At 40.0% G+C, this 18,543-nt stretch overlaps 1 protein-coding gene across 1 annotated transcript in view; it reads right to left on the bottom strand.

Annotated features, from left to right (window-relative positions):
• LOC128692213 (uncharacterized) overlaps positions 1–18,543 on the bottom strand; it is an 85,675-nt gene that overhangs the window by 1,534 nt on the left and 65,598 nt on the right. The window contains exons 20-32 of the mRNA XM_070096262.1: positions 18,032–18,155; positions 15,432–15,836; positions 15,147–15,173; positions 14,643–14,669; positions 10,102–10,165; positions 7,546–7,830; positions 5,672–5,883; positions 5,215–5,353; positions 4,427–4,551; positions 3,752–3,897; positions 3,301–3,415; positions 2,028–2,200; positions 1,612–1,778 (exon numbers count right to left, since the gene is read on the bottom strand). Coding sequence (XP_069952363.1) covers positions 1,612–1,778; positions 2,028–2,200; positions 3,301–3,415; positions 3,752–3,897; positions 4,427–4,551; positions 5,215–5,353; positions 5,672–5,883; positions 7,546–7,830; positions 10,102–10,165; positions 14,643–14,669; positions 15,147–15,173; positions 15,432–15,836; positions 18,032–18,155 — 2,009 coding nt within the window. The remainder of the gene's footprint in view (positions 1–1,611; positions 1,779–2,027; positions 2,201–3,300; positions 3,416–3,751; positions 3,898–4,426; positions 4,552–5,214; positions 5,354–5,671; positions 5,884–7,545; positions 7,831–10,101; positions 10,166–14,642; positions 14,670–15,146; positions 15,174–15,431; positions 15,837–18,031; positions 18,156–18,543) is intronic.

The raw sequence follows: 18,543 nt of genomic DNA, 5'->3' as shown, positions 1-18,543 counted from the left end.
GATACAACAGAAAGACGGTCAGTGTTATTTATTCTGGACACAAGATTTTTTTTTTAAGGCTTTACCATTTCCGTGGGTCAAAGTGAATGTCTTCCCGCTCCTATTATTATTATTATTATTATAATTATAATAATAATTATTATTATTATTATTATTATTATTATTATTATTATTATTATTATTATTATTATAATTGTCATAATTATAATTATTATTATTCCAATATTATTGCAATTAATAATAATAATAATAATAATAATAATTATAAAGATGGTAATATAACCCATGCTGGCATTATTAAACAAGGATGATATCAGTAGAAAAAAAATGATTTCTTTTTTCAAAGAAAAAAATTTAGAAATTATAAATAATTCAATTTTTTAGCATTAAATTCAAAAATCGACACGAGTGCAAAGTCAAAATGAGAGTCAGGTGAACGAAACCGAGGCTCCCCCCCCCAAAAAAAAAAAAAAATTGGAAAAAAAAGTGAAAAAAATACGCAATCGAAGAGTAACGAAAATGATAAGAAACGGAAGTCACTGGTAACGAAAGATCTTACAAACGGCAACCCCCCCCCCCTTTCCAAAAAAAAAGTAGATCGTAACAATAAAAAAAAAAAAGCCAAGAGTCGAAACCCGGAAGAACCAGTAAACGACAAAAGATCAAATAAATTGGAAAGATGTTTCTGAAAACTGAAACCGCTGTGTCTTGGTGACAAAAGTGGAAAAACCAAACCCGTGGTGACCACAGTGGGAGGTGAGACCCCCACTGTACATGCACTTACTGACCACTACACAGCCCCCTACCTCGTTACGTTGATGGTTCTCCTATGGAAACCAAAGATGAAGTTCGTAACAACGTTACCATCGCTGAGCGGCGAAGAGGAGAAGGAAGAGAGGAGAGAGTTACGCTGGGTCGAGGAACATTGACGAGGCTGATAAATTAGAAACATGTGCAACAGTTGGGTATCTTTACAGTGGGAACGTTACGCCACACAGTGGTTTCCTCAGTCCAATACAGAGAAGAAAGGTTGTAAGATTGGAAGGAGTTTGAGGTAATCAATCCCTCAGCCTGGAGTTGATGTAATCAGTCCATCAATCTTCATAAGAATACACGTAACACTAGCAAATATGAGAAAAAGACATGCCTGCAAGTATTAAGACATTGAGGATACGTTTCACCCTGGTGGGCGAAACGTGCTCTCAATAAGCCTCTTAATACTCGGAAATGTCTTTGACACATGGCCTAGCCGACAAGTTTAAATAAAAGACACGTACAACAAAGCGATACTTTTATTATTACTATGTTTCACTAACATGAGGCTTCATGTGGGTGAAACGTCGCACCACAAACAGCCTCCACTATGTGTCTGCTGTTACCAAGGTAAACTTCCTCCCTCATTCGACAGGAAATGTTCATCAGTTATGATTAAATCAAACGTAACTAATGCTCATAAGCTGGGTAAATAACCAGGAAACTGGACTCACTAATAGGTAAACAATAAGTAACTGGACTCACTGTGTAAATAACTAGGTAACTGTACCCACTAATGTGCAAACAACTAGGTAATTGGACTCACTAATATGTAAACAACTGGGTAAGTGGACTCACTTGATGTCAATACCTCCGCCGGTCCTGCCAGCACTGGCCTCAGGAGCGTAGCTGACAGTCTGGTCTCCAGCTTCGAAGGAACACTCGACCCTCACTGTGCGGTCCGACTCTTGCATGATGAGCGGGTGTTGCTGCACCACCACCGTGTTGACGAACTTACCGGAAGTCTGTGGCAGCCGTCAGCAGCCGGAGAAACAGCGAGAGTAGCAGCACCAGCAGCGGGATAAACAGCAGCAGCAGCAGCAGAAGTAACATCATCAGCAAAGAGAATAAGCAGAATTGGTTGGTTAGTCTGTGCTTAGAGTGTCTGGTAAAAGTATTTTGGAGATGGTTTTTCGTGTTCTGTGTTTATCATTTTTCGAAAGAGAATTTTGTGATTGTTGAGGTTAACACACACACACACACACACTACCCACCTCCTCCTTAGTGCCACAGGTATTGCCCAGGGGCACTCTGAGTATAAGCTGAGTTTGTCTGTTGCCCATCTCGAAGCACGCCTGGGCATTGCCCGTTGCGTACACTCGCCCCTCGAAGGGCGTGCCGAAGGAGAAAGTCACCAGCATGTCCGTGGGGGTGCAGTCTACCTTCACTGTGGGCGGGGCGATGGGAGGGGCACGTCAAAAAAAAGGGAAATGAATTACCCACTTTTGACTTAAAATATACAAATAAAAAGGAAATCAACTTGATCAATATCATATGTAATCAAGAAACAAGATCTAAAAAAAATATTCATAATTAACCTGGCCTCACTCAGACACCTAGTGACGGAGACCATTCTGTGATCCGCAACACTATGGAATTCCAGTTAACTTTCTCAAGTATTTGTTTTGATTTTGATTTATAGCCCTGAGACCTTAATCGCTGACGATATAGCATCAGGTTTCAGATTTATCAACACTGTAATAGATAATACACTTCCTTCACTCTTTACTTCCCACCACCTTCAAGTATTCTTATCGCCCTACTAATATTTCCAAGCTGTGCCTGACAGGTTATACTATATCATGCATGCAATTCATCCTGTGTGAATGAATATGGGGGAGCTAGCGTATGTTCCAACCATGTAACTATTATACAGAAAAGGGTACCAGTGCACTACTGGTGTATTTATTTTTGTGGAATATAAGAAAATAAGCTTTCAATCTCCATGTATCAGCATCCATATCTGAAACCATCGATATCATCTTTAAACATAAACATTATCTCTTCTGTCTCCTGTGAGTGTGAGACAGGAGGTCACTACATCTGACGTCACAAACACCCCATACTCATTCGCACTTCTATCCCCACACCTCTTATTCCCCTCTCAGGTAGAACTTGTTCTCTCCCTACATCACATGAGTCAGTACCCGATCAGCCGAGCTGTGGTTCGTACGTTAGACTACGTGCAGTCAGCAGTAACAGCCTTTTTGATCAGGCCCTGATCCACTTAATGACCCGGTCAAAGACTGGGAAGATGGGGTAATGACCCCCTGAAACACCCTCCAGGTATACTCCAATTAGATGGGTAGACCCCAGCCCTTTCCTCCAGGCACAACGCCCTCAGAATAACCTACCTGACTCACGAAATCGTAATGACACGATTGCAAACAAACCATACCACAGGCGGGGATAGAACCCGCTATCAGAGAGTCTCAAAACTCCAGACCGTCGCGTTAGCCACTGGACCAGCTAGCCACAATAACCTACCTGTCTTGCAAGCGCCCTTCTCCGAATAGAAATAGTCTCTCTCCACCTGCAGCGCCGCCTGTCCTCCCACCGTGAAGGTGTCGTCGGAACTCAGCGAACACTCACGACGGAACGACTGAAGGAATAAAAATAACGAGTGAATCCACATACTACGCTATCATCAGATATTTTATCACGTTACTGAAGGTTGTTCATCTAAGAAGCATCGAGCAAGTGTAACTATATCCACATTTGACCCTAAAAACACAAATAACACACATCTAAAGCTAATACATCAATATATGTAAGTTTTAATATTTTTTAAGTAAATAACATTTAACATTTTTAATATTTGTCTTTGGTTCAGCTGTTGTCATCATCAAGGTATTAAAACTGAGACTCCTGGACTGAGTACACACGCCTTGGCTAATAACTTTGCTATATAAATTAATATAAAACGTCTAGGGCGGACCTGAAAGTTATAGCTCCGGCAGGAGAAGTCCCTTTCGTTGTCGCAGTATTGTTTGCACTCAGCCGGGTCGAAGACGTTAGTGAAGAAGCGATCGAAGTATGGCAGGAACCTACCCTCGTAGTTGGCATAATCACAGTTGGGTGGATCTGCAGGGAGGGTGAGGTATGATCACACTGGTTAGACAATCGGATTGTCCGTAATTGCCTAGTTGTTGTAGTTACAAGTGGGTGGATCTGGAGACATGGATGGGTGTTAATGAACGAGTTAATTAATTGCTTGTGCTCTCCGAAGCTGACCAGTAGTGAGATGAGTGGAAAAGGAAAGGGTTAGGGAAGTCCAGGGATTTTTGTTGATCTAAGAGTATTTGTGGATTCAAGAGAGAGAGAGAGAGAGAGAGAGAGAGAGAGAGAGAGAGGGAGAGAGAGAGAGAGAGAGAGAGAGAGAGAGAGAGAGAGAGAGAGAGAGAGAGAGGAGAGAGAGAGAGAGAGAGAGAGAGAGAGAGAGAGAGAGAGAGAGAGAGAGAGAGAATTTTCATTTTTCTAACAACACCAAAATGCAACAGCAAGAACTAAAACTAATACACACGTTGCTGAGGAAGCAGTTACTGAGACTGATAATGTTATACAGGGAGAAATGTTTTCCCAATAAAAGCTTGTTTCTCAGACATACACGTACCTGGAGCACACTGGTTCTCCATGAACTCTGTATTGCGGGACCTGAAGTTGAATTTGTCCGGGTCGGTCCGTCTGGTCTCTCCCATCATCTTACACGTCCTCTCTCGCGCGTCATAGGTCACAGACCTGTAAATAGAAGTGTGTCTTAGACGTAGAAAGGGAGAGAAAGAGACAGAAAGGGAGGAATGGGAGTAGGCAAGAACGGGTAGATATGAACGGAGAGAATTACTGTCGAACGGGAGGAGAAGCAGAATAAATGTAAGTGGGCCTATGCTGAGTATAATTTTATTTTTAAGCCTCGCCTGTCCTTGAAATAGTGTGACATCTGCCGTGAAAGCAGTGTCACACCTGCCCTAGGAACTGACCCACATCTATTCTTCCACCAGTGCCACATTTTCTCTGATATCAGTAATACAGTTTTCACCACAACAGTGCCACACCTGCCTGAAGGCACTGTAATAATCAGTGAGGTCAATACAACGCCTGTGAGACACAATGCCTTCCTTGTTCTGAGACCAATTGTGTTACCCAAGACAACTGCCATAATTAAAAACACATACGTCGTTTCTTAAAATACTACTTGCCTCCACTCACTCCTATCTAACACCCTCTCACACGCTTGCTGGATGTCCAAGCCCCTTGCACACAAAACCTTCTTTATCCCATCCCTCCAACCTTTCCTAGAACGACCTTTACCCCACCTTCCCTCAACTACAGATTTATACGCCACAGAAGGCCTATTGGCCCATGCTAGGCAGGTTTACGTCAAACGTGAGAATGATATCTTACCTGCAGGGAATGTTTGTGGCCCTGAGGCACTCTGCCTGGCACTCCTGGCGGGAGAGGACGTTGTTAACGACGACACCATTGACGTTCAGGTCGTAGCCTGGCACTCGTACGAACGACCACGCCTTCCCACAGTTACGTTCTTAATAGGGGGAGAGAGAATGCTGGTGGTTAGGGGTGATGCTGGGGGAATTGGCAGGTAAAAAAAGGGGGGGAAAGAAAGAGAGGAAATTGGGGAGAGCGAGGAAGGGAGAGAAACGATAACTGAAGGAGGAAAATGAGAAGCCAAAATCACAACGTATTTGCAAAAAAAAGGCAGTGTAAAGAAGGGACTAACTTTTGATCACAGGAAACAGAACATAGCAACTGAATCCCCTGAGCTAGAGCTCAACCCCCACATGAAATGAACGCCCACAGGGCTCGTATACCCCTCTGGAAGGGGGCGGGTTCTGATACTCACCGGGTATGCAGACCTTCTCGAAGTAAGAAACCTCAGGTGCGGGAACTAGTGCCCCGGGGTCGTTGCCTGCTGCCCGCTCGAGGGAGTAGCAGCGCTGGGCGTTGGAGGGCGAGGTCTCAAGTGTAACTGCCAAGCATCTACCCAGACGACGATCACACTCCTTCAGGCACTCGATAGTGACTCCAATCTGATCCCTGGCTCGTATCTCCTCCCTGAGGTAGAGGGAGAAGAGTGAGGGAGAGTGTGAGAAAGAGAGGAGTGAGGGAGAATGTGAGAGAGAGGGGAAAAAATATGAGAGTACGAGAGGTAAAAATACACGAGAGTACACTTGAGTACATGGAAGTGCATGAAATAAAAGACGGATAACAGAGAGAAATGAGAATGAAAATGAGAGAGAGAGAGAAAATCATGCAATAACATATCATGCACAGAATGATTTATTTATGTTTAAAGCATTATTGGTTAGTTTGGTATTTGCGGTATTAAATCGTTTATTTCCATAGATATCGGTTCAGTAACTACGTTATCCGAATCGGATTAATGAAATCTATTGTCTACGATCTATTTGGATCTATCATGTTTATTGTTTATTTTACAACTAGCACACATTTATGTAGCTAAATTTCATAACTATCTTTTCTACTGTCTAGATTAGCTATTATTATTATTATTATTATTATTAGTAGTAGTAGTAGTAGTAGTAGTATTAGTAGTAGCAGTAGTAGTAGTAGTAGTAGTAGTAGTAGTAGTAGTAGTAGTAGTAGTAGTAGTAGTAGTAGTAGTAGTGGTAGTAGTAGTAGTAGTAGCATTAGCAGCAGTAGTAGTAGTAATAGTCAGATGGTCAGATGAGTTAGCGATTATTTTATTTATTCAGATTTTTTACTCTTTTTTCACAAGTTTATGATATTTTAAGACATGCTCTATGAGGTAATTACGAACACAGGATGCCTGGAGGGTAGTTAGTTTGAAGTGAGTTGTTTAAAGGGGATCAGTAGTTTAGGATAACTCGTTAGCTGGGTGTGGATCGCCAGCTTAATTGGGGTCCTTAATTTGTATGGGTCGTTACGTATGGGAGAGTCACTAGATTCGGATGAGTTGAAATCCTTCAAGAGGGTCGTTAGTAGTGAGTGGATTATTACGTGAGTCGTCCCCTGGGGTTCGATATTTACCTTGCTGGGGGTCATTAGCGTTGGTTAACGAAGGTGAGGTTACGTTGTTTATTTGTAACGGGTCGTTAATTAAGGGTTAGTCGTTAGTCAAGCGAGTGACTTTAGTTCCGGATCGTTAGCTGAGGATTGTTCAGTAGCTTAGTATTGGTAGTTAGCTGCTGGGGAGTTTAGCTTATGCATCTACGTCGACGCTACACTGCATCTCTTCTGGCACGTGCACGTACACGCACATGTACTGATAAACGTACATAAGCACGCTCCTTGAAGGTTCTGACATAATATTTGTCAGAAGAAATAAAGCAGGGAGTGACCCACTCATTACTTTATTAAGGTTTTATGAAGCTATCTTTATTTATAAATCTCTCTTTAAGAACCCTACGAATAAAGCAGCAAGATCATACAAGAAATGAGATCACATAAGACTGAGTAACAGTGAAAAACAATCACGTTCTCCAAGGAGCAGAGAATGGGACTGAAACCTCTTTAAAGGATTTTAATCGCATATCAATACAATCAATGATTATGTCAATGTCACTGATATTTACGTTTCTCCTTAATTCATTACTTTATTCCACTTCTTTCACAGTTTACATTAATCTAGATTAAACTGTTCACGTGTTACGGTCTGAGAGGAGAGTGTAGCGTCAGAGTTAATTCCTCAAAGCGGTTGTTTCTCTTGGCTAAGGATACCTCCCACACTCCTACCCATACTGGTGAGTCCTATTTTGCGAGACAATGTATCCCATGGTGACTCTCTGTGGAGAGATGGGGCGGTAGGATACCGATACTTCGGGTCTACGAGGCCTCCAGGAAAAGTATTTGGTTTTGACTGCCTGGAAGGGTCCGTAGTGACCTCTGGAAGCCGGTGGACGTCCTGTAGGATGCGGGGGCGTGAAGGATCCCCAGGGAAGCATGATGGGCGGCCGCTGGGTCGAAGGAGGAGGAGGAGGAAGAGGCCCGCTGACAGCAACTCTGGATCCAAATTTCGCTCTACAAACAACATCGAAGAAAAGACGAAGGTCGCAGTGCACACTTTTGTTGAGACAACATTTCGCTCAGTGCAGTGATTATGTAAGACAACGATAAAGCCCTACACATAACGAAACGTTCTCCCAGTGAATGTCTGTTCTACAACGCGTGTTTCTTCACAGCATCCGTCCGCTGGGATGTCATCCGCTAACCAGTCACGCCAAATTAACTTTGAAAAATCGTTACCTTGCTTGATTGTGAGGTCACGCACGGGCGACTCACCTAATTACCTGTTTAATTACCTATTTAATTACATGTTTAATTTAGCTCTCCTTAATTATTTACAACTATGATGATACAGACAAAAAAAATATAAAAAAAAATGATTAAACATAAAACGCCATCTTCTAATGCTTATATAAATTTAATAAAACCTGAAATATGGTACATTCTGCTCAGATCATAAGTAATGTACACCTCGGGGTGTATATCTCAGTGTATATATCTTGAGAGATTACTGTAGTTCCCGTTTTAAGGACTGAAATATTTTTGACTGGTGGTGAATAGGTGACATGCAGCCTTAATTACCCTCGTATAGATGACTTGAAATCCCAATTACATATTGTAGTTACATCCTGACGAACTGTGGACACATCTGATGGTTTTCTTTATCATTGGTAAATAAATTGAAATAACAGAATAAAACATATAACAATTTAAAGAATATGAGAGGTATACAACGATTTATTTTGTTTGTAGAGATGCGTAAAGAATCATTTACGAAATAAACAATAAAAAGGAACATAAATAATAAACACGAAGATAGGCAATATCTAGAACGAAACAAAAGACTCCAGGTGAGGGTTGTATTGTCATTAACAACTAGATTGTAAACAACAGACTTGACAACAGCTCACTTAGTGGGCGAGACGTCAATGTAGGATCACTTTACATTGGGTATGTATCTCAGTCACCCACTGACTGAGAATTGACAGCCGTTCAGGACGTCCCCCTGACACTATTTTAGTATACCTGGCACCCCTCCCTTAACCCCCCTGACACTATTTTAGTATACCTGGCACCCCTCCCTTAAGAAATGATCGACGACTCAGATGTCAACATACGGCTGTCATCACAGAACAGCCTCACTAAACAGGTGAAGGAAGCAACAAAAGGACGGAGGATCGAGCCTCTACACTGAATGACTGGAAGAAGCTTAGCACTCCACTCCAATAATAATGATAATTATAATAATAACTACAATGATAATAATAATAATAATAATAATAATAATAATAATAATAATAATAATAATAATAATAATAATAATAACAATAAAATTAATGAGGTTAATCATAGAATGGATGAGGGAAAAAAGGTGAGTGGTGCGTTGAGGTATATGTGGAGTCAAAAAACGTTATCTATGGAGGCAAAGAAGGGAATGTATGAAAGTATAGTAGTACCAACACTCTTATATGGGTGTGAAGCTTGGGTGGTAAATGCAGTAGCGAGGAGACGGTTGGAGGCAGTGGAGATGTCCTGTTTAAGGGCAATGTGTGGTGTAAATATTATGCAGAAAATTCGGAGTGTGGAAATTAGGAGAAGGTGTGGAGTTAATAAAAGTATTAGTCAGAGGGCAGAAGAGGGGTTGTTGAGGTGGTTTGGTCATTTAGAGAGAATGGATCAAAGTAGAATGACATGGAAAGCATGTAAATCTATAGGGGAAGGAAGGCGGGGTAGGGGTCGTCCTCGAAAGGGTTGGAGAGAGGGGGTAAAGGAGGTTTTGTGGGCAAGGGGCTTGGACTTCCAGCAAGCGTGCGTGAGCGTGTTAGATAGGAGTGAATGGAGACGAATGGTACTTGGGACCTGACGATCTGTTGGAGTGTGAGCAGGGTAATATTTAGTGAAGGGATTCAGGGAAACCGGTTATTTTCATATAGTCGGACTTGAGTCCTGGAAATGGGAAGTACAATGCCTGCACTTTAAAGGAGGGGTTTGGGATATTGGCAGTTTGGAGGGATATGTTGTGTATCTTTATATGTGTATGCTTCTAGACTGTTGTATTCTGAGCACCTCTGCAAAAACAGTGATAATGTGCGAGTGTGGTGAAAGTGTTGAATGATGATGAAAGTATTTTCTTTTTGGGGATTTTCTTTCTTTTTTGGGTCACCCTGCCTCGGTGGAGACGGCCGACTTGTTGAAAAAAAAAAAAAAAAAAAAAAAAAAAAATAATAATAATAATAATACTAATAATAATACTAATAATAATAATAATAATAATAATGACCTTACCTTGCTCCTCGAAGGTCAACTCCCAACACCTTATCGTAGGTCGGAGTAAAACGGCAACTCTCAACTGTGGAAAAGAATCTCGTTATTGTGGGATTGGGGGGACATGACCAATTTTTTCGTGGGAGCACTGTGGGGAGGGGGCGAGGACCCCAGTACTGTGGGAGAGCTGGAGACAAAGTTTAGTGGGATTTCAGAGTAGAACTAGGTCTAGTAAGCTTGCTAGGACAACTACAGCTAGTCTGGCACCTAGAACTAGTCCGAGACTTAAGAGTTTCTTTCTGGCTTTGTATTTTTTACTCAAGAATATAATTTTCTTATCGGAAATTTGATTTCTTTTTTTCTTGTAGTGTTTTATTTTATCTGATAAGTTTAATTAATATAATAATAATAATAATAATAATAATAATAATAATAATAATAATAATAATAATAATAATAATAATAATAATAATAATAATAATAATAATATAAATAACAACAATAATTATTATTATGAGAGTAAGACACATGTGCAACATCTGGGTATCTTTATTGTAGACGTTTCGCCATCCAGTGGCGAAACGTCTACAATAAAGATACCCAGATGTTGCACATGTGTCTTACTCTCATCTTGTCGGTATTATATACCATTTCGTACACAATTATTATTATGATTATGATTATTATTATGACAATTTTTATTATTATTTCTACGACATCAACAGCAACATATTAACAGCTTTCTGTCTAAAACATTAAAAGCAACTTACTGATAGCTTTCTGTCTAAAATACCAACAGTAACATACTGACAGCTTTCTGTCTAAAACACAGTAACATACTAACAGCTTTCGGTCTAAAACACCGACAGCAGCATACCAGCAGCTTTCTGTCTAAAACACCGACAGCAGCATACTAACAGCTTTCTGTCTAAAACATTAAAAGCAACATACTGATAGCTTTCTGTCTAAAATACCAACAGTAACATACTGACAGCTTTCTGTCTAAAACACAGCAACATACTAACAGCTTTCTGTCTAAAACACCGATAGCAGCATACTAACAGCTGTCTCTATCTAAAACAACAAAAGCAACATGCATCATCAATGCAGACAGCTGGCTTTTTGCCTACACATCTAACATCCACATGCACTAGCGGTACACGTAAAGCTGACAGCGCTGACACTCCTGCCTTTTTATTCTCTGAAGTATTTTTTTTCCATTTTTTTTTTTGGCACACTGGACGTCTCCCACCGAGGTAGGGTGACCCGAAAAAAACGAACAAGGCAACAAATTCACCATCATTCATTCAGTAGCTCTCTTGCCAGGGGTTCGTAAACGTTACGTCCGAACTGCAACATTCGCTCACCTCTCCCTGGCAGATTAATTTCTCTCATCTGAGCTGCAACGTATCATGCTTTAAAAATGTCTATTGTCTGTACCTTGTTCTATCAATTGCACCATTCAGTAGGCCTGGAAAAATAACACTAATGCAGTATAATGCGAGCCTTTACTGACAACGTTTCGCCCACACAGTGAGTTTTATCAAGTCACAAAGAGGTTTGTATTTATTTCTCCATCTAGTCGGTTTTTTATGCCACTTATCTCCATTCAATAGGCCTAAATGCCAATAGAATTGCATTTTATGGGCTTATACAAGACTGTCATTGATGGCGGCATGCACACTCAAGCAAAGGTATTTTACAAAGGTTAATCTGCCGATGGCTTTCCACAATCGTGCACTGTGTACCTCGTGACCAACCTTTCTCTTCGTCAGCGCCCTCTACAGGATCTGCTGTTGGGGAGAATCAGTTAGAAACCTTTCTTTGACATATGAAGCGAAGTATGTATAGTGGGGGATCTTAGGTGCTATGTACGGAGGACCGAGTATCCTCTACTCCCTGAGCTGATTGACCCATGCTGATTTAGAGCTTCTGATTAAGTACAAAGATATTTTTTTGGCCACTGCTTGTGTCGTCGTCCAAGAAAAACCCTCAGATTTACCTTCTATAATGAATTCATGTGCTTGTATCTCTATTTTTCAATTTTCTTTCCCTCTGTTTGAACATGACGCTTCCAATTTACTTCTAAATCTACGTTTTGAGGATCCACTGAAGATGTGTACGCAAACGCATGAAAGAATCGAGGAATTTATGTAATTTTTAATATTTACAGCCTAAAATTGGTGATTTTTTCGAAAAATTCTTCCCACGCAGCTTAATCGTCCACTATAAGCATGTAAAAAATGAAATGATTATAATCATAAACATAATTTTTTAAAGGGGCCGAGGGATAAGCCATCGGAAGGTCTCGATCAGTTGACCAAAAGCTCCAGCGCTGTGGGTCACCATATAACTAAGACTCGCGTCAGGATACACTTGTCCTCTTTCCCGACGAATCTTACCTAACCTAACCTAAGCATGTAAATAAGGCAGAACCAGACACCCAAATCAATATTTAAAAGATAATCGACTAATTTCAGCGGTCCTCCAAGGAATCTTTAACCTTCACACACTACCAGTGGCCACTGTATTGAGGTACGAGAGCTGAGATGTGTTCAACACTGTCAAGGTGTGTGCTGAGCACATTACCAGTGGCCACTGTATTGAGGTACGGGAGCTGAGATGTGTTCAACACTGTCAAGGTGTGTGCTGAGCACATTACCAGTGGCCACTGTATTGAGGTACGAGAGCTGAGATGTGTTCAACACTGTCAAGGTGTGTGCTGAACACACTACCAGTGGCCACTGTATTGAGGTACGAGAGCTGAGATGTGCTCAACACTGTCAAGGTGTGTGCTGAACACACTACCAGTGGCCACTGTATCGAGGTACGGAAGCTGAAATGTGTTCAACACTGTCAAGGTGTGTGCTGAACACACTACCAGTGGCCACTGTATTGAGGTACGGAAGCTGAAATGTGTTCAACACTGTCAAGGTGTGTGCTGAACACACTACCAGTGGCCACTGTATTGAGGTACGGGAGCTGAAATGTGTTCAACACTGTCAAGGTGTGTGCTGAACACACTACCAGTGGCCACTGTATTGAGGTACGGGAGCTGAAATGTGTTCAACACTGTCAAGGTGTGCGCTGAACACACTACCAGTGGCCACTGTATTGAGGTACGAGAGCTGAGATGTGCTCAACACTGTCAAGGTGTGTGCTGAACACACAACCAGTGACCACTGTATTAAGGAAAGTTGTACTCAAGTGTGAACAAAAACAGAGACATGTAAACAAACGCTCCTGGTCGTCTAAGCGAATATATCAAGCCTCAGCGTATATATTAAGCGTATATACCAAACCTAAACCTCAACGAGTATATATATGAAGCCCCATTATATCATACATTATTAAAATATAGTAACAAATACCCAGGAAAATTAATAATAACAATTATATATGACAATAATCATTCGCGGTCGTCCCAATAATCATTCTATCATAATAAGTATTCAAAGACACTGCAAAAAAAATATTTAAGAATATGAAAAAAGTATTGAGGAAGAGAATGATAAATTATCAATAATATCGCATATTTAAATATATTCCGAAAAATAGTGATCAATATCATAAATAAAATTTGCAACACATGACTTGCAAAACTATCAAAAAAAGGTGCTGATTTTTCCCCTTCTCAAATTGTCCTATTTATTCCTGTAAATTTTGGGAAGTATTGATTAAAAGAAATGGGGGCGGTGACCCCTTTAAGCAATCTGCAAGAACCTACAGGCATATATATATATATATATATATATATATATATATATATATATATATATATATATATATATATATATATATATATATATATATATATATGAGAGAGAGATAGAGGGAGAGAGAGAGAGAGAGAATTACATGCGAATGTCACGGAGTATATACATATAAGCTAATGTGTATCTTGGTGTATATACACTAACGGCTTACTTTAGACAATGTATATTCTCAGATAGGTGTATAACTCTCAGGGAATATACAATGAACATTCACTTTAATCTAAAGTAAAGCAGATTTAAGTATTCTTGAATGTCGGTGCAATGATGTATTGATGCCCTATAGATCATCGTGTCGTCGATATGCTTGAAACCTGGCAAAGCTATTGATTGCGAATATATACTGAAGAACATTCTGAAAGTATATACAAATATATATATATATATATATATATATATATATATATATATATATATATATATATATATATATATATATATATATATATATATATATATATATATATATATATATATATATATATATATATATATATATATATATATATATATATATAAATATAAAATATATATATGCATGTATATGTATGTATGTATGCATGTATATATATACAGAAAGCCTTAATGAATAGACGATTTCATAGTGATATTTCGTAATTATGAGTAAAATAAATGAGTGGATGAGTGAGACAATTGAAGAGTGAGTGACTGGGTGAGTAAATGATAAGGTTTAGTGCATGAATAAGTGAGAGAGTGAGAGAGTAAGGGAGTGAGTGAACGAGTCAGCGTGTGCTTTACAGGACGGAATGCTTAACCTTGACAACATACCATCGTCAGCAGGACTTTCAACAGCACCTGTGAAGACATTGTAATCTCAGACATAGTATTGTGAGACTTAAACATGGTATTGTTGATCTTGTCATTTTATTGTGGGTCTTAGACATGGTATTTTGGGTCTTGGACATGGTATTGTAGGTCTTAGACATGGTACTGTGCGTTTTAGACATGGTATTGTGGGTTTTAGACATGGTATTGTGGGACTTACATATGGTATTGTGCGTCTGAGACATTGTGCTGTGGATCTCAGATATATTACTGCATGTGTAAGACATGGATGGCACTAGGGGGGCTGACATATGCTACTGGGGAGTGAAAGATGGTACTGGGGGAGTGAAAGATGGGACTGGGTGTGTAAAAGTGGTACTGGGAAGTGCAGTATGGCACCGGAGAGTTAAGTATCGTTCTGGGTGGTGAACGAGGGTACCTAGGTGTGAGCACTGGTACTGGGATACCTAACAATGCATCATAATAGTCACATTATCATAACCTTACCTTCTGCTGTTGTTCCTACGCCGGTACCTGTGGAAACACAACTCACTAAGACACAGGAAATGGGGTAACACATGGTACTGGTTTCCAGGACCTGATACTGGGATGTCTAATACGGTGCTGGGGTACGGGACTCTGTACTGGGGTCTTGGACCTAATACTAAGGTCTGTGACTTGGTTCTGTGGGCCAAGATTATGTGAATTTTAAGGTTTGATGAACAGGGACACAGGGAACGGCTTAACGAGAGAAAGTGAGAAACAGGTTAACGAACGAAAGGAAACACTCACCTGTGCCTCCTGCTGTTCCACCGAAGCCACCAAAGCCACCGGCTCCACCAAAGCCTCCATTTCCTCCAAAGCCTCCACTTCCGCCGCCTCCAAATGTTCCGCCAGTTCCTCCACCTCCGGTCCCGAAGAGGCCTCCTCCTCCTCCTCCTCCTCCTGTTCCTCCAAAGCCACCGGTCCCTCCAACACCTGTTCCTCCAACACCAGTTCCTCCAAAGCCACCTGTCCCTCCAACACCTGTTCCTCCAAAGCCACCTGTCCCTCCAACACCTGTTCCTCCAAAGCCACCGGTCCCTCCAGCGCCTGTTCCTCCAAATCCACCAGTACCTCCACCAGTTCCTCCAAAGCCACCTGTCCCTCCTCCACCGATGCCTCCTCCACCTGCTCCCCCAAAGCCTCCAGTGGAACCTGTGAGTGTGAGACAGCAGTTAAAAACAGATATCCGGATGCTGTAAGACTCATCTTCAACACCGAGATGGTCAGCATATTATCTAAAACCCCTGGGAGAGAGAAAGAGAGAAAGAGAGAAAGAGAGAGAAGAGAGAGAAACAGACAGACAGAGACAGATACAGAAATGAGTAACAAAAGCGAAACGAAGGAAAGGATAAAATATCCCCCAAATTATGCGAGAATAATAAATGAATAATAGCGTGAGATGAGTGGAAATCGCAGTTTAAAGAAAATAATTGAAATGTATGAAAACAAATAAAAGAAACGAAAGATAAAGAGGAAAAAAACACGAAAACTGCAAAAAAGAGGCAACATTACTGAAAAGGAAAAGAACACAGAACAAAAAATTATAAAAACAGCTTCAAATATTTTGAACTTGCTTATCATTTGCATTCTTTTCACTTAAAAAAAACATATTTGTTCTTTTCTTTTTCAATAAATCTGCTTTTTATTTATTGGTCCTTTTCGGGTGCCTAGGCTGGTGGCACTACAGAGGTAATGAATACTCGAGGAGCCGAGCTGCCCAGATGGTCTAGCATGCAGCGCCCACCATAAAAAAGGTCCATAGCAGAAGAAGACCTTATATATATATATATATATATATATATATATATATATATATATATATATATATATATATATATATATATATATATATATATATATATATATATATATATATATATATATATATATATATATATATATATATATATATATATATATATATATATATATATATATATATATATATATATATATATTAGCAAAATACAGTTTAATTTGTAATACACTACACAAATTAGTTCAATATCCTAAGAATTTTACATTATTAATACACGTCAGACAAACACTTCAGCATAAATGGCTAAGCTTACATTACAGGTGAATAGGAGGCTTAAGCTTGGTGAACAAGTTCTGGAAGCTACAGCTTGTTCACCGATACTGTGGTTAATGTTATAACCAAAGCTAAAATATAGTCTGTGTCGCCGAGGTTCATGTTAATGTTCACTTTTTTGTTCGGAGTTCATATGATTTATTGTATATATCAAAATAATTTAAGTGTCTTTCAGGATATTGAAAAAGATTTTGACACAGACTATATTAACAGTTTTTATCATAAATGCATAATTTAGCTCCAAAATTTTAGATAATGCTCTTGCTCCCCCATGAATTTAAATTCTACTGAAGGAGGGTAGAATAAAGCCAATGCTAGAAGACCTAGCCAGGAATATAGAAGACAGAAGAAGCTAAAGTAAGTCTTGCATTCTCACCATTTTAGAGGCCTGTGAGTTTTCCTGTCTTCTAATATCATGTTTATTTTTTCTCTCTGACCAGTGGAAGACCAAGAAGACTATGACCAGTGGAAGACCAAGAAGACTATGACCAGTGGAAGATAAAGGGGACTATGGCCAGTGGAAGATCAAGGAGACTATGACCAGTAGAAGGTCAAGAAGACTACGACCAGTGGAAGACCAGGAAGAATATGACCAGTGGAAGATCAAGGAGACTATGGCCAGTGGAAGATCAAGCCGGAAATGAAGAGTGAAGAACTCTTCGATTAATCCCCTTTCTTGGATTAATCCTAATTTTCTGCCATGCCCACCGGGCGCTGTATAACCATTAAGTGCTTAGCGTCTTCTCAAGAATACTATAAAAAAGTAATTGAAATCTTAAATTATCCAAAGGTCTCCGGCAGAAACATCTCTGAGAACCATCGCAAGAAACTGTGACCCTCTAGATGTCTTCAGCTTAAACTAGCAACGCTGAAAGGCCTTAGCTAGAAACCAGCACTATACCGAGACATATCCTAGAAATTAACGGCATTGCCAGACCTTCACTAGAAATCAGCATTCTCAAGTCAGCAACACTCCCAGACATTTTTTCGGGAATTCAATATTTCCAGACCTTCGCTAGTAATAACAACATTTCAAGACCTTTACTAGAAATTAACATTTCGAGACTTTCACTAGAAACTGACATTTCAAGACCTTCACTAGAAATGAACACATTCCCAGACCTGGTACGTCAAATACATTCCGAAACCTTAACTAGACGTCTGCATACAACCTTCCCAGACCTTTCCTAGATAATACCATCTTCAACAGACACAAACAGCTTAGAAAAGAGTTTAGATACCATGTACAACCCACCTGTGGTGAAGTCTGTGCATTCCTTCTCGGCAAACATGGCACCTGTACGGAACTGGAAGGCACTGTTACCAGCGTTGGTGCCCGTGTCGCCGCTCAGGTAACACTGGTTGGTGTTGGAGTTGCTCTGGTAACAGTGAGTGACTTGTATAAGGTTACCAACGTAAAAAATATATATTAAAATTACCTATTCGTAATGATCTTTATGTAGCTACGGGAGTAGAGCTGTGCTCGTAATGTTCTTTCTTCACTAACTTCCACTGCTTCTTTTTCTTCCTCTCTTGGTCCCGTCCCTGCCCCCCTCGTCTATGTATACACAGTCTCCCTCACTCTTTTGTGTTAGTGTGACTTTGTAAATGGTTCAAGTCGGACCGAAACATCGTCGTAAGTGTCTCTCTCCTATGTGCGGGTTATTTGTGTATTGTTCCAGTCACTGTAATGTGACTTTTTGTTATTTATATATATTTTTTAAAAAATCCCACTAAAAGTCAATAAAAATTAATAATAATTCTGAT

The sequence above is a fragment of the Cherax quadricarinatus genome, chromosome 53, assembly GCF_038502225.1.
Source record: "Cherax quadricarinatus isolate ZL_2023a chromosome 53, ASM3850222v1, whole genome shotgun sequence".
Taxonomy (NCBI): Eukaryota; Metazoa; Arthropoda; class Malacostraca; order Decapoda; family Parastacidae; genus Cherax; species Cherax quadricarinatus.
Note: the sequence above shows the minus strand (reverse complement) of the source record. Positions and strands in the feature narration are given on the sequence as shown.